The following is a 15,194-nucleotide window of genomic DNA, read 5'->3' on the forward strand; positions in this document are numbered from 1 at the left end:
ATGACAATATGCTTTTCCCCCTTCTCTTTTCACAAAAAAAAACAAAAAAACCACCCTAAAACAGCATTTGACTTTTTTTTACAAAAAGGCTGAAAATCCCAACCAGCCTCTTTTGATAACGGCGCACGCAATTGCCATGCTTCCTGGGGATCCAGAACCAGAATGCTACTTTCCTTCTTCTTTTTCTTTTTCTTTTTTTCAAAAAGACCCAACTGCAAAAAAGCGGCCTGCCCCTGCCCTATGTTCACGGGGTGGACCCAGGGGTCTCCGAAGACCTGCGGCCTCCCTCCCACCTCTCGTCTCATTGATGGCCCGCCTTGCCCCGGCCCTTCCTGGGCTTTCTCCCCGGTCCCCCGGCTTCCCTGGGCAGGGAGGCCGCTCACCTTCAAGTGCTTCTGAACCCGCTCGTTCTTCTCGGCCTCGGTGGTACGCTGCTCCTCGCTGCGGTCCTTGGCCGAGGCGTGTGCGCGCAGCTCCGCGCTGGCCTCCGCTGCATTCTCGTCCTGCTCGTCGTCGTGCTCGTTCTCCGACTGCATGGGCTCAGGCACGTGCGGGGTGCTGGTGACGGACTTCAGCTCCTCTTTGGTCCTCTCCAGGTCCTCCTGAACCAACTGGGCCTGGAAGGGAGAGGGCAGCTGAGGACGGGCCTCCAGAAGCCTGCTCGGGCTGAGAGGGCAGAGGCTGGGGGGCGGCCGCTGCATCGGCCAGGAGGGGACGGAAATGCGCTGGAAGCGCTTTGCCTCGATGACTTACAAGATCCAAGAGAAAAAGGTGCCCAAGAAGGAGTCGGGATGCAAAGCAAAAATGCATCGGCTTCCCGTTTCCATATACACTTCGGCCTCCCAGGAGCAATGCCGGAAAACTCTTTGCTTGGCCAGAAAGTTCCAGAACAAATTAAGCCACGCGCACGTGGAACTTTGCGCCCAAAAGATACCTCGGATTCCTTTAAAAAACAGCGGGAGTCAACGGGCAAAATGAAGCGGTGCTTCCATGAGTACCTTTGGAATTCTACCGCCGGCCAAAATATTAAGGGCTCCCAGCTGCCCGTTTGATACCTCTTGCTAAGGTTCCCTCGGAAAAGGCTTATGCATCTGTAACAACTTGGCCTCGGGTCAAATTGTTTTCATTATTTACATTCTAATCCACCAAGAGCCAAATTTCTCTGCCTGATTTCAGGTTATTACAAACTGTTAAAAAAAAAAAAAGGCTACGCGTAAAAATGACCAAGATCTGGTAACAGTACTGTTTAATCGAATTAAAAGGGAACACATTTTTCCTGGCAATTAGAGATAAAACCACACTGCCAGGTTAATGGGTTTGTCTGCCCAAGAGAAACGTTGTGTTTTTCACCGTCCCAAACTCCTAGGACTGGAAGGGTCACGGAGGCCCTTCAGTTTCCCCCTCCGCCAGAGCAGGAATCCAAATTCAAGCATCCAGATTGGGTCCCACCTTAACTTGAAGATGTTCACCAAGAGGGAGCCCACCGCCTCTCCGGCCACGCCTTCTACTGGCAAACTGCGTTAGGAAGGTTTTCCCCTAACATTTCATTGCAATCTTGCCCTTTGGATGATGATGGGGCTTTTTCTAGCGCTATTCTCCAGGGTCCAAACAGAGCCAAGACAGAATGTTTGTACAAACTGGATACGGCTACTCTCTTTTTGCTTTGAGAATGCAACTTTCTGACCGCTACAGCTAGTACTTCGTGTGGGCAAGCGGGCTAAGTTCACCGGGGCCTGTAGGCCTCCGTGGGCTTTTGTGAGGTGTCCAGAGTCTTTGTTTGTGCTCCTCGCCCCAGAAGGACAAGCAAGTTTTTCCAGTGAATGAGTCAAAGCAACGCATGACTAGGAGAGAGAGCAGAGTCTGGAGAACATGAAGTGACCCTTGCGTGCGCAAACCACCAGCAACTGCTTGGGTTGGCTGGACACCCCCTAGAAACAGGGTTTGGTTCTCCCATTTCTCTGAAACAAAAACGGACATTCTTTGAAAGTTATTTCAACTAATCAGCACCCCTCCCCCAAGAGACATTTGGGCAGGCAAGCCAGACAGAGTGCAGAGGAGAGGGAAGGATTGCTGGAAGGGCAACGCTATATAAATATGATCAATAAATAAAATAAACAAATATATGAACACTCACTTTTTGCTGCCACAGCAGAGCCTCGCTCTCTTTTCTTTGTTGAGCAACTTCCAGCTGCGAGATCCTGGTGGTCAGTTCCAACATCTCGGTGGTCTGCAAAGTGAACAGAGCATCACCAGTCAAAAGTCTGTAAGCTTAGAAAGAATGTAGGAAGAGTCTTGTTGCATCAGGCCCGAGGCCATCTACTCCAGCCTTTGGTGTCACCAGCGTGCATCTGAGAAGTCCCTTCCTTGGTTGCTTCTCGACCTTCAGTATTTTCAGGCCATGATTCAGGAACTAGTCAGAGCCCTCCATATTTGCAGCCATGGAGAGCCTGACCTTCCATGAATCTGTCCGCTCCCATTTTAATGTCATCCAGATTAGCCGCTAAACCACAGCTGCCGGCAACGAGCTGTGAAAAAAAGCATTTCCTGCATCTCCCTTCATTTCATTTCACTGGTCTTACTTCCAAAGCTCTTTTGCTACGTTTGCTCAGCTGCAGAGTTCTAACCTCAGAATAGACCTGCCTTATAAGTCTACGAGAAGGCCAAAGTCTTGAGGAGAAGAGGGAGGGAGGGAGAGAGGCCCTAGCATGGCGCTCCCCAAGTACACGGGGATGAGAACTGGCAGGGATTTGGGGAGTTCCCTTCCCCATGTATCTGGTGGGAAGCAGGCTGAAAAAGGCCGTTGTAGCTTAGGCACCCCTTGCAGAACAATGGTTCTGAGGAATCCCCCAGAAAAGAAAGATTTTGGAAAGGTTCAGAACCTGCACTGCTCTCTGAGGTTGGAGGTCTGCTTTGCATGTGGATGGAGACGACACCCAATTCTGCAAAAGGGAAAGCCACACTCCCTCCCAAGGCAGGAGCACATCTGTCTGCAAGAGCAGAGTGCCATGGACCACAGACATGGCTTGCTTTGGTTTCACCCTAGCGGTGTCCAGAAAAGGCCTCCCACCCTGAGGGCCGGAGAGGAAGGGGCCGGGCCTTACAGTCAGCTGCAGCCTTTGGTGGGAGGAGATGGAGTGGGAAGCCTGAGCTGGCCCGAGGGAAAAGGGGGCCTCCTGCCTTTCCCGTGACTCACAACAGAGGGGCTCTATCCTTTTGGTCTTTGTGTGCCCCACGCCCGGGAAGTGCACCTTCTCCTGGGCTGTGGCCATCTGTGGAAGGCACGACAGGGGCTGCCCTCCAAAAGCTGGGAGGGGGCCTGGATGAAAACGGCATTTAAGCTTAAATTCAATGAGACAAATTAATGGTAGTATCATTAACATATGATAAAATGTACAGGAGGAATCATTTTCCATTTGCCTGATGCTGAAAATTCTACTATGGTGGCAACTTTTCAAGAGGTTTTGGGGATACCTTCCAGCCTTTCAAGGACACGCACAACCCTGGAGCCCCCCACTGCACCATTCTGCTCTACTCCATCAGGCCACCCTCGTCCCTGTCCTCCAAAGCACAGCAGCACTTCGCCTTTGGCCACCTTGGACTGCAGAGTTGACCTTCCTGTTGTCCACCACCAAATGCAGGTTGCTCTGCTGGCAGAGGCTTTTCTGGCATTTGGGCAGCTCGGAAGCACCACCAGAGTCACACGGTTGCCCGAGACAGAAGCTAAGCTTTCCCCAGAGCAACCTACCAGCTGCTCCTGGTTCTTCTTCTGATCATGGGAGGCTTTCAGCAAGGCTTCCTTCGCCTCCTCGGCTTCCTGCCGCTCCCTGGCCAGCTTCTCCGCTTCTTCCTGAGCTCGCTTCCTTTCCTGCTCCAACTCCAGGGCCCTGCGAGTCTGCTCCTCCAGTTCTAGAGAAAGAGGCCAAGAGAGTCACGTCTTCTCCCTGCCTGGAACAGCTTTCCTTCCCCACAGGCTCCATCCTGAAGCAAACATTCTTCCTACCTTGCTGAGCTTTCTTAGTCTGCTCCTCAATTTGCCGGAGCTTCTCCATCAGCTCTTCTTTCTCACGTTCAATCTTCTCCTTCTCCTTCTCCGCCATCTCCCTCTTCTTCTTCTCGTTCTCCAGCAAAGCCCTGAGAGGGAAAGAAACACACAGCAGGCTAATTTCAGTGCTCCTTTCCAAAAAATGGGCTGCTCAGCCTCCCTAAATCTTCAGGGCTTTTGGTTTACAATTTCTACATAGACCCAGTCACAGAATCACAGTCAGAAGGGGCCTCAGAGGCCATCTAGTCCAACCACCTGCTCAGTACGGGATCCACTACATGCTTCTGACAGGTGAGCCTCCAGCTTCTGCTTGAACACCTCTAGTGACTTCTAAGCAAACTGAAAGGAAGAAAGGGAGAACTTGCTTCATCCAAATTTTTCAAGCCAACAGCCTAATCTGCATACCTCAAACTAAAATATGGGTTGGAAGACTGTGTATCTGTGAGTTCCCCCAAGAGATTTTTTTCCACATTTTTAAGAGCTGAGGGAGTTTTTAAGGATCCTGCTTGGAAGAGGCGGATCACTTCCCTTCTTTAATCCCACTGCCCCATCATCTCCCCTGGCAGGGCCAGGAGAACTCTTCGCTGGTGATGGTGGGGCACCAAGGAAGAGTCCTTGGCTGAGTCTATTTAAGCTATATCAGGAGATCCCAGGAGTCCCTAAACCTTCGCTTGGCATAATGCCACCGCCAGGGTATACTGTGGGAAGGAAAGCAGCCCATGCTGCCTTGACCACACGTGCCTCAGACTGCAAGAGAGGGGAGGAGGGAAGAATGACTTTATCTGTCACAATTTGCTTGACATCCCTGAGAGGCAAGAATATGCTTTTGTACAGAATTATTCCAGTATGAGATAGAGCGCAGGTTGCCTTTACACAGAGGTTTTATTCAAACATACCTTGAAGAAACTTTGAAAACCCCCCGCTTAAGAAACAGGAGTACTTGAACCCTCCACCACAGAAAAGCCCACTGGGACATTCCCCTCCACACTTCATTGCTATCATCATTTGGACCCTGCGTCCAAACAGTTAGCAACCACTCTCCTTGCAGCATCACTAAGACAAGGGCTGATTCCTAAACCCATGACACTTCAACAACTTCTCTACCTGCAACTTGGGGGTCTGAGTCTTCTAACCACATCCCAGTTGCAGAATGTGCCCGTGAGAAGAATCTGCATCCCAGCCCATGACTCAGCCCTGGCCAGAGAGGCCCACCCAGAGGGCAGTTAAGGACCACCTGTGCTCAGCCAACCCACCTCTCCATCTGCTTCTGATGCTTCTCCTCGCGGGCCTGGGCCTTCATCTGCTGCACCTCGATGGTGTCCGGCTTGCGCCTGCGCATGTAGAGCTCATGGTTCCCCATGCATAGAGCCAGGATGCGCTTGTTAATCCTTAGCCGGGGGGCATAGAAGACAAAATCCTTTGCAAAAGGGAAAGGACAGGTTAGCCTTGAACGAACCCTTCCTGGGCCCTCTTCTTCTCCAGAAGTAGCAACACAACTTGATTACATTGACAGTAATTTCCAGGAAATTAAGCATGTCTCCAAACAAATCTTTCCTCTTGCAGACATATACAGCAAAGCCTTGATTTAGTGGACCTCCATTTAGATTTACAGATGAAATCTGGATCCAGATATTCCTCCATATCACGGACAAAGTCCACATGCTTCTAGGGGTAACAGACCACCTTTGGGCATGTGTAAAATTGTGGTTTATTGTGAAAATGATGTGAATGTACACAAATGATGTAAAATCACATTACGCGACCATGCCCATGATGCAATCTACAAAATAATGGGCATGATCGCCTAATGTGATTTTACATCATTTGTGTACATTCGCATCATTTTCACAATTCCATACACATGCACATGATATAAATGTACACAAATGACCCCTCAATTTAACAGACATTCCACAGGGTCCCTTTCCTCCCATCCAAGGTCTGTAAACAATCTAAGTTTTACTGTACTAAATCCCTTCTAATAACCCATAAGACAGCCAAGCCAGCAAAGGGCGCGTGCAAGTCTTGAACCAACTGTCTTGCATGTGGGGTAGCTGGTTTCGGGTAGCTTGCGCTTAAACCTGAAACAGGCATTTGGGTCAGCAGCCCCACAAGGCCTGAAGGGAGGCCGGGGGGAACCAGGGCAGGAGGGGAGATGCTGGGCCAGGAGCTGCCAAGAGAGCAACACGCATCAGCCTTGCTGCACTTGCTCCTCGAAACCCGGGACCCCCACAAGGTGTGTTTCGCACAGAAGAACAACAGTGACCCGAAGGGTTCAGGAGAGCTTTTGGAACAAAACCAAACGCATTTTTCATTCCACGCATACCCCTAGCCAGCAACTTACTAAATCTGCTAGAAATGAACATCTGCAACAACACGAATAGACTTTATCTGTGCTCGGGCTGAAGGATGCTATACTTCTGAACTTCTGAGTGTCACACAGAAAACAAAGGTATCGTTAAAAAAAAAGTCCAATAAAGCAATTCATGATCAGATTCTGTCATGAGCAGTAACTGAGCTGAATTAGTCAGCAAGGAAGCCTCCAAGGACAAGCAGAATTTTATATCACTCCAAAAGGTATAATATGGCGACAAGAGAACCCCACTGGGCGTGCTGCTCTACAGAGCAGGTGCCTCCATGGCAAAATCCTAGCTTACAACTTGCTAGCTGTTCCTTCAGGCCAAGGGGAGATTCACAGCAAGCCTTTCCTGATAGAAAGCATTTTATTTATTTATCTGTTTGTTTATATATTTATTTATTGGCTGCCCAACTCCAGTGGACTCTTGGCAGCGTACAAAACTAGGGGAAACATAAAAACAGACAATAACGTTGAATCACGCAGGCAGCCCAGGCTAAAATAATCTAATAGAGGCAAAAACAGCAACACAAAGCAGGGGCCATTGAACAAATAACAAAGATCAGCCCCAGGCCTGGGACCCAAGCCAGGCTTTCAAGGCGCTCCGGAACCCCGGGCGAGAGGGCGCCCTCCTTACCTCTGGGGGGAGGCTGTTCCAGAGGGTGGGGGCCGCAACAGAGAAGGCAGGCTTCCTAGATCCCCCAGACGGCAAAGTTTAATGGAGGGGACCGGAGCGCACCCACTCTGCAGGAACGTCCTAGGTGGGCAGAAAGAATGCAGGGAGGGGGATCTTCACCTCCACAAGGCTCAGATTTGGAGAGTCTTTAGCAGCACTCTCACCATGATTGGAAGCGAACATCCAGTGCATCTTAAACAAAATTCACATGCTGCACTAAGCCACAACCCCCTTTCCTCACCTGTAACTTAGCATTCTGCAAGATGCCTTCAGCCCTCAGCAGAGTCCCAAAGTCTGCCCTCCAAACAACAGTGAATGGGGCCATGTGATGGAATGGAATTATGAAGGCCAGGTTCAGGGAGATAAGCGTGTTCTTAGTTCGCCAGAGGAGTATGGGAAGTTCAAGAGGATGAAGCTGGCACCTCCCTGAGGAATTCACGGTGTTGTGGCTGGCTGGCTTGGGAGCTGGGGTTCAGTCTGGGGAGATTTCTGTCTAGAGGTTGTAGCTAATAAACACAGTGGAACTGAATTTGCATCGTCTCTTGGAGTTCTTTGGGCTAGACCTGACAGGCCAGGACAAAATTAGGTATCTTCCTAACTTAATTTACTTTTACTTTATTTTACCTAAATTAAATATATTTAACGTGAGCTGTTTCTTTCCTCAGTCACACTAAAATGTATAATTTGATAACAGCTGCAATGCATTGGGAGACAACATCTGGACCGAAGCCATCTCTGCAATACTAGGGGAACCCAGCCATTTGGCTCGGTAGAACATAGTTTGGTGCTCAGTGTAATCTGTGAACCTACCATTGAGGCTTAGCCACCAAAGATGATTGAACAAACCATGGCTTAGGATAATGCGTAAAACCAGCCACTGTGGTTTGTCTCATCAGCAAGAGCCACAGGCAGAATGGCTCTGCCATCCAAAATTGAAAACCAACGGGGACAAAATCACCAGTGATGGGTTTTGACCAGGTCATGTTAGCCTTAAGGCACCAGGTCTTGGACCTGGAACAGCAATTCAAGCAACCAACCCTTCTCGAGACAGTATTACAATATTAGACCACCAAGATATAAACATCAGACAGAAGATCTTATCATTAGCTTGATTGGTTGTTTAAGAAGGGATATGCATGGCAATCCTTTGTCCTGGTGCACTTAGAGCCATCAAAGGTACGGCTGGCTTTCTCTTCTCCCTTGGTCAAGTTCCCACAACATTCAGACTCAATTCTATTAACGTGACTTCCTGTCCAGCCAGAACGATACCATCTCCTTACATCTTGTTAAATTCTCTTTTATTGCCTGCAGAACTTGCCAAGAATTAACCTTTATTATCTTTACTGTTATTTGGTTTTGTGCTTTATTGTTTTATTCCATTGGCTAGCTTTACTGATTTGCTGATGTAGTCTTGCTATTCTTGGTGCTTATTTCTGGTTGGTGACCATAATAAATTCAAATTCAGAGACAAAATCCCTTGCAAGGAACAGCTCCACTGGCACTGAAGGCCCCAAGGCTTGGGTCCCAAGACTTCAACTTTGTTTGATCTGGACTTTCCATTCCTTTTTTATTAAGCTCTGCATAAATTAATATAGCAATTAAATTGTAAAACCTAACTTACTGGGGCTTTCTTGTCAATGGGCTTGATGACAAACTTCTTATCATTGAAGGAAATGTTTCTGATCTCACTCCAGGGGAATCCAATTTTGGGTGTTAACCTGTGAAAGATGAGCAAGAAGCTGATTTATTGTTTCAAAAATTAAACCCCAGTGAACAGCTGCAGCAATGCAAACACTTGTCTTCATTCACACAGTATGTGTGTGTGTGTGTGTGTGTATTTCCCACCAACGAAAATATTTGGATTTGGAATAGCAGAAGTGGAAATTCCAAATTTACCAAACTACATAACTGAACAGATGTACAAAATGAATGGCATATCAGCACAAAAAGGATGCTCACTCAAGTTTCTGGAATCCAATTACAGGGATCCAGTACAAGCCATGAGTGATGTCAAAATGATTACCAGTGTATAATCTGCATCATTTGTGTGATGACATCATGTTGGGCGTGTTGTTTCTTATCCCCCCTACAGATGCCTACAAATCCAACCTTGAACCCCAAAAGAGCAGAGATCATGAGTGAGGGGAGAAACGCCCAGTTTAGAATGCCATGCAGGTCCCACCCTACACACTCTCCCACCTCTGATTTGGTGCAAATCCTGCAGCACTGCCAATCCGCTACACAAAGGCCAGGGAAGATGTCCTCATATTGTATTTACCTAAAACTGTGCTTTCTACTTTAGATTATGTGCTGCCTAACAAGACAAGGATCATCTGCACCAATCAGTTTCAGAAGGAATAATTTTCCTACTAATTAAAATCTATGTGGACAGGAAGTCTCCTGATATATGAAACGAAAATTGTCCAGAACAATTCTTGCAGTCTAATGAAGATGCAGACCATACAGAGACAATTTAACCAATGAGCTTAGTTCCATATAATATGAAGGGGAAAAGCTTATTTAACCTGAGGAAGTTTCTCACTCCTGTTTCGAGGGTTGAATGAGGATGAGAGCAAAATGGGTCACAAAACAGCTATGAGTCTGGGGAAGTAATTTACTTTCTGGGAAATAATTATGTTGGATGGCAAGTTGCATCCAGTGAAAATCCGTTAGTAGATTCATAGAATTGTGTGAGAACTACACAAACAACCAATGACAAACCAATGTTGGTACAGGAAGTCTCTCTAGGTAAGACAGGGCTAGACAGAGTCAACATAACAACCTATCAGTAACAATGCCAAAACCTCACAAGATAAAAAAGAGAAGAAGGCTGCTTGTGGATAATATTCCCAACAGTATGGAAGTATCTACTTGATCAAAGCAGGAAGTGGCTGTTAACACAGGTGGAGACTTGGTCAGATCCAATTGTGCCCTGCACTTACAAACACTCCCCCTCTCTAAATTTCTCTCTCTCTCAGACACACACACACACACACCACACACTCTATAGGAAGAGTAAAGAGAATAGCTTTGTTACCGGTCATTCTGTTCATAAATGTTGAGTCCAAGAGCGTCTACTCCCAACCAGAGTTCTGAACCCTTCTTATTCTTAATACTGAAGTAGTTCACACCATACATCTCCAGATCTTGTGCAATTTTCAGATATTCTAAGATGGCATCTTCTCTGAAAGTACCAAGAAGACAAAACAGATGTTAACTTTGAAGACTAAGTCCTTGCAGAGTATTCTCAACCTTTTTCGAAGTGGATGTCATGGCATCCAAGAGGGCCACAGCCCATTTGACTGGAGTATCTGTGATGGTTAGGACACAGGGTTGTCTGCTTTGGAGTAGCAACTGACTGGGTCAGCCATGTCGTGGAAACACAGACACTTCATCAATCTTCCCATCTGTCTTAAGAGTAGGTGGGGTGACCACAAGTTATGGTAAAAAAAAAAAAAGTCAAGATGGCGGTTGCAATGGTGTGTAACTGTTTTTATGTGCAGCGCCATCTTAGACTTTCTTTACCACACCTTGCAGACGCCCCTGCCAGTAGAATAGCTTACAAGGGGACTTGTAAAAGTCACAAAGAATGCTCTATTTTGAGCCACAGATGTACCTGAGCATCCCCCGATGTTCCTCATGCCACACCTGGATTCTTTCTTCCCACTGATCCTTGTTAAGCTTATGCTGTTCCAAAACTCTAGGAGGCAAAGAGAGGAAGACATATTAGGATGCGTGGATGGCTCTGCCAGAAACTAACGCTTGAGCCGTATGTATTTCAGACATGACCATCTTTTAAAAACTGTCTCGAAGGCCTCCACTCCGTGGAAGAGGGTGGCATGAATGTGGATTGCAGATGATGTTGGAATTGCTTGTGGACTGTGATGGAATGGAATTATGAAGGCCAGGCTCAGGGAGATAAGCATTTTCTTAGCTCGCTGCAGGAGCGTGGGAACTACAAGAGGATGAGACTGGCACCTCCCTGAGGAATTCACACCGTTGTGGCTGGCTGACTTGGGAGATGGGGTTTCAGTCTGGGAAGATTCTTGCTAGAGGTTGTAGCTAATAAACATAGCTGAACTGATTTTGCATTGTCTCTTGGAGTTCCTTGGGCTAGGCCTGACATGGACACAGGCTTGAACCTCTCTTTGGTGTGCTTTTAAATATCTCATCTTCCAGAGATGTGCACTTCCCTATGCTTTCTCCTCCTGACACTGTTCTCCAATTTTTCAGAATAGCTCTTTTCCAGCCCTTAAAGCAACACTGCAAACATGGCTATAAAAGCAGTCCATGCAGTTTCCTAGTTGGCAACCTTTACTCCTGCTGCGGTGATAGAGAAGCCACGTTTGTGACCAGAGCAAAAGAGAAGAACCTGTTTTTCGGAGATGTATTCCAAAGAGATTATTTGCCTATCCCATGTCTTGCATCATATCAGACTAAGTTCCACATTTGATCATTTCAAGATGGTTGAACATAGCTCAACCTACCATTCAACCCTTGTAGGGCGTGCTGATTTAGCAGCCATAAGGTCCCACCAGCAGAGTCCACAAACAATGCTGCTGACTCATATGGGGCTTGTAGTCCCTCTCATCTGGCAGGCACAAAATTGACAGGTGGGGAGGATGTTGCATAGGCCATGAGCGCTCACAGGTGTTACTCAAATCTCCCAGATATTTTTAATTTCAGTCATTTTCTTTTTCCATATTTCCACATCTATAACTCTGATTGTGAAGTGTAAGGGACAAATGGGGCAAACACAAGCAAGCACTGAGAACCCATACCTCACCAAACTCAGTATGGGAGTTAAGCTGACAGCCAGAATTTCTCAGGGCAGAAATGTCAGTTATGTCAATAACCATCAGTCTCTCGCTTCAAGGCTGAGAAATGCAGGCCAGAAATGTCCACAGGGAGGGTAGGAGAAAGAAGCACTAGAATTAAACTGAAATGGGCAATCAACCGCTTTAACGGCTTCTTAGTACACAATAAGGATTCTTATCTAGCCATCCCGTGCCAGGTATCTGAGAGCCTTGCGCTGGGAATGAGCCCAGAGCCCTGTCAAACCACGCTGCACTGAGCATGTGGGGAAATTCCGCCAAGATCTTGCCAATGAGTCTAACAATACCATTAAGGCCGCTGGGAGGGTTCCCTTCAGCTGGCAGTCCATACGCCCATCAGAAGTATGTGCCCGCAAGAGAGCTGGTAAGGAGAGGTTGAATACACACACCTTTGTCTCCATCACACCATCTCTGCTTCTATTTTCCTCATGAGGGCTAACTGCCCCACATAACACCCAGATTTCTGTCTACTACAGATCAGGCTGTGTGTGTGTGGTGGCCCTGCTTGAAACTCACACACACAGGACCCCTGGAGGCATGGCGCTCAATCTGGGTAGTGAGAATTAAAGGTGCATTTCTGTCTTGCATCCAATCACATTTGGAGCTATCATCGGCCCATCCAGCGTCCTGAAAGTTCTCACAATGGAGTTGTGTCTCATGTTTCAAAAAGGACAGGATCTGAGCCTTGCAACCAGGGAGGGCCCCCTTAAAGCAAGGAACCCATATAAGTTTGGAAGAATCGAACCTTCAACAATTCCTACATTAGGATGTGTAAGTCCTGTTACGCTAGGCTTTGCAACTGTGGGAGGACCACACGCTAGATATAGATGGGGCAAGAGTCCAAAGCAGGCCCAATTTGGAGGTGAGCTTTTCCGAATGGCTGCTTTAGACATCTATAAGGCTTAAGTCTCCCACTCTGTCTCTTAAAATCTTCCTCAAGTTCCCCAAACACAAAATCAGCTAATATTTTAGTTTCTGGCCACTGTGGGGGCTCTGAAAGCCAGACATGACCAGCTTTCGGTACCCTTGTCGCACCTGAAAAATTCTGATCTGCACCTTTCCTACTGAATTGTCAACTGGAACCTGACTAAATCCAATATATTTCACACTTCTCTGACCATTGCGGCAGGTGGTAGTTCAAATGCAATTCAGCTTGGGATCTAAATATCAATTTACTGAGGAAAAGAAACAAATGAAAGAACACACACCAAAGGGATTTGGGCTGGATTCACACATTGTGCTGAGCACAACTTGACTTGTGTCTTAACACCATATGGCAACTCATTTAATTGTGGTTTATTCAGCAAACCACAATTGAGCACAATGTATGAACCCAACCAACCTCAAAACAGATAGGGTGAGGCTTACCCACTGAGGAATAACATCAAGACTGTACAAAAGAAAAGTGGGATAAAAACTGAATAATAAAATCAATAGCTACGCATTTAAAGAATTTAAAAAAAGCTTTGCCAGATTTTATTATACCTTTGAGGAAGCAGTTTGTCAGTAGCTAGATAGCCAGGCTTATGAACCTCCTTATTAAAGTCCCCATATTTGGACTGGACAGCATAAGAAGCCAGGAGAACAGCAGTCTCTGGGGGACAGTAGATGTCATCATTCAAGATGGCCTCCTTCACTTGGAGGAAGAAGAGGCGCTGGGTAATATCTTGTATCAATTCCTCTGCAACATCCTCTGGGTAGAACTTGGCCCGAAATTTGAAAAGCAATGGGCTCTCTTTGCGCACGTCCTGAGCCGTCACCTGCAGCACATTGTTGCAAAATCAAGTTGAGAGAACACACCTAGAATCATCACAACTGAGAGCTCTTGGGACACCTGCTAAGCCAGAGGGCCCTCTAAATCTGTTGACCGCAACCCCAGCAATGAGACCCAGGTTGGCATGCCTGCCATAAATCCAAGGACAGAGTTTGTGAAGCAGTTTGCTCATCTATCCCACTGGGTTGACTAACCCAGTATTTCCAGCCCAGCCTTGCACAACGTTGTAGACTTCCAGAACTCTCCAGCTGGTATGGTCATGGCTAAGAATATTGGGTGCTGAATGCCATACATCTAAAGCAGTGTTTCTCAACCTTGGCAACTTGAAGATGTGTGGACTTCAACTCCCAGAATTCCCCAGCTAGCATGGCTGGCTGGGGAATTCTGGGAATTGAAGTCCACACAACTTCGAGCTGCCAAGGTTGAGAAACACTGATCTAGAGGGTGCTCAAATGGATAAGACAGTAGACAGTAAATGCCACTTGCAACCTAGTATTCTGCACTATGGAAGGAAAGGTAGGAAGCTGCTCCAGATTCAGAGATAGTTAAGGTGGGACTGCACCCTAATCAGAAGAAGAATGAAGGGAGAGTCATCTACCTCAAAGCTCAGAGACCCCTGAAGGACACAGACTGATGGGGACCCAACCCCACAAAGGCACACATGTTCCATCCCTGCTCAAGAAAGCAAACTCTCCCTTTTAGGAGGGACAGAAGTAGAAAACAAAATGAAAGACACCTCCTTACCTTTTTATTTAATTTCAACCATGTTGAGAAGCCCTTGGTGTCCTGGTACTGGAGTCCAAAGAACCAAACTTCTCGCAGGCCAATTGTTTTCACAACCTATTCAGGAAAACCAGACATAAACTCATGAGCAAGAGGAAGCAGCTGATGGGCTCACTGCATCCCAGAAGGAGAAGGGCCACACAAACTCTCAGATAAAACCCCATCAGGGTTCCCTACAGAACAGCTGACAAGGAGGCCCAGAATCAAAACCAGGGGTGGATTTTCACTGGAAGCGCAAGATGGGAGGAAGTGTTAACCCTTCCAACTGGTCCCAATTATACGCAAGGGTGCATGCCAGTAGCAACTGAGGACTCTCTTCTTTCAGGGATTTCTGCATGGAACAAGGCTCGGCCAAACCTGGGTTCAGCCAGAGCATGGTGGGGAACAGTCGCACTGGACGTGCTTGTAATTAGAGGCCCACATCATCTTTCCCCAAAGGTGCCAAGAGAGATGCTGTGACTCCTCCTCCTAGAGTCACCCAGGCAGGTTCCGTCCATGCTGAGGAGGCATTCTGGGAGCAGCAGCACCAACGCATGCGCAAAGAATGCTCCCACACAAAGTTTGGCCTTTAAAACTCATCACTTCCCAGACTAGCTGCTAAACTGCCAGCAAGAAGTTGTCATAATTGTGACTGTAAGGAAAGACATTTTCTAGGAATAAGAGAGAACAATCTGGAAAAAAATTGGTAGGGAAAAATAGAAGCATCTGCAAAACATTCAACAAAGAAT

The 15,194-nt window shown here is 47.1% G+C and overlaps 1 protein-coding gene across 1 annotated transcript in view; it reads right to left on the reverse strand.

Annotated features, from left to right (window-relative positions):
* MSN (moesin) overlaps positions 1–15,194 on the reverse strand; it is a 60,306-nt gene that overhangs the window by 3,677 nt on the left and 41,435 nt on the right. Inside the window, exons 3-12 of the mRNA XM_088129250.1 lie at positions 14,428–14,523; positions 13,395–13,669; positions 10,691–10,774; positions 10,112–10,258; positions 8,696–8,792; positions 5,296–5,459; positions 4,001–4,131; positions 3,746–3,906; positions 2,135–2,227; positions 384–617 (exon numbers count right to left, since the gene is read on the reverse strand). Of these exons, the coding sequence (XP_087985376.1) occupies positions 384–617; positions 2,135–2,227; positions 3,746–3,906; positions 4,001–4,131; positions 5,296–5,459; positions 8,696–8,792; positions 10,112–10,258; positions 10,691–10,774; positions 13,395–13,669; positions 14,428–14,523 (1,482 nt within the window). The remainder of the gene's footprint in view (positions 1–383; positions 618–2,134; positions 2,228–3,745; positions 3,907–4,000; positions 4,132–5,295; positions 5,460–8,695; positions 8,793–10,111; positions 10,259–10,690; positions 10,775–13,394; positions 13,670–14,427; positions 14,524–15,194) is intronic.

The sequence above is a fragment of the Python bivittatus genome, unplaced genomic scaffold (assembly GCF_059951505.1).
Source record: "Python bivittatus isolate LINGU-HERP-01145 unplaced genomic scaffold, Pbiv_v1 ctg000790_np1212, whole genome shotgun sequence".
In the NCBI taxonomy this organism is placed as follows: Eukaryota; Metazoa; Chordata; class Lepidosauria; order Squamata; family Pythonidae; genus Python; species Python bivittatus.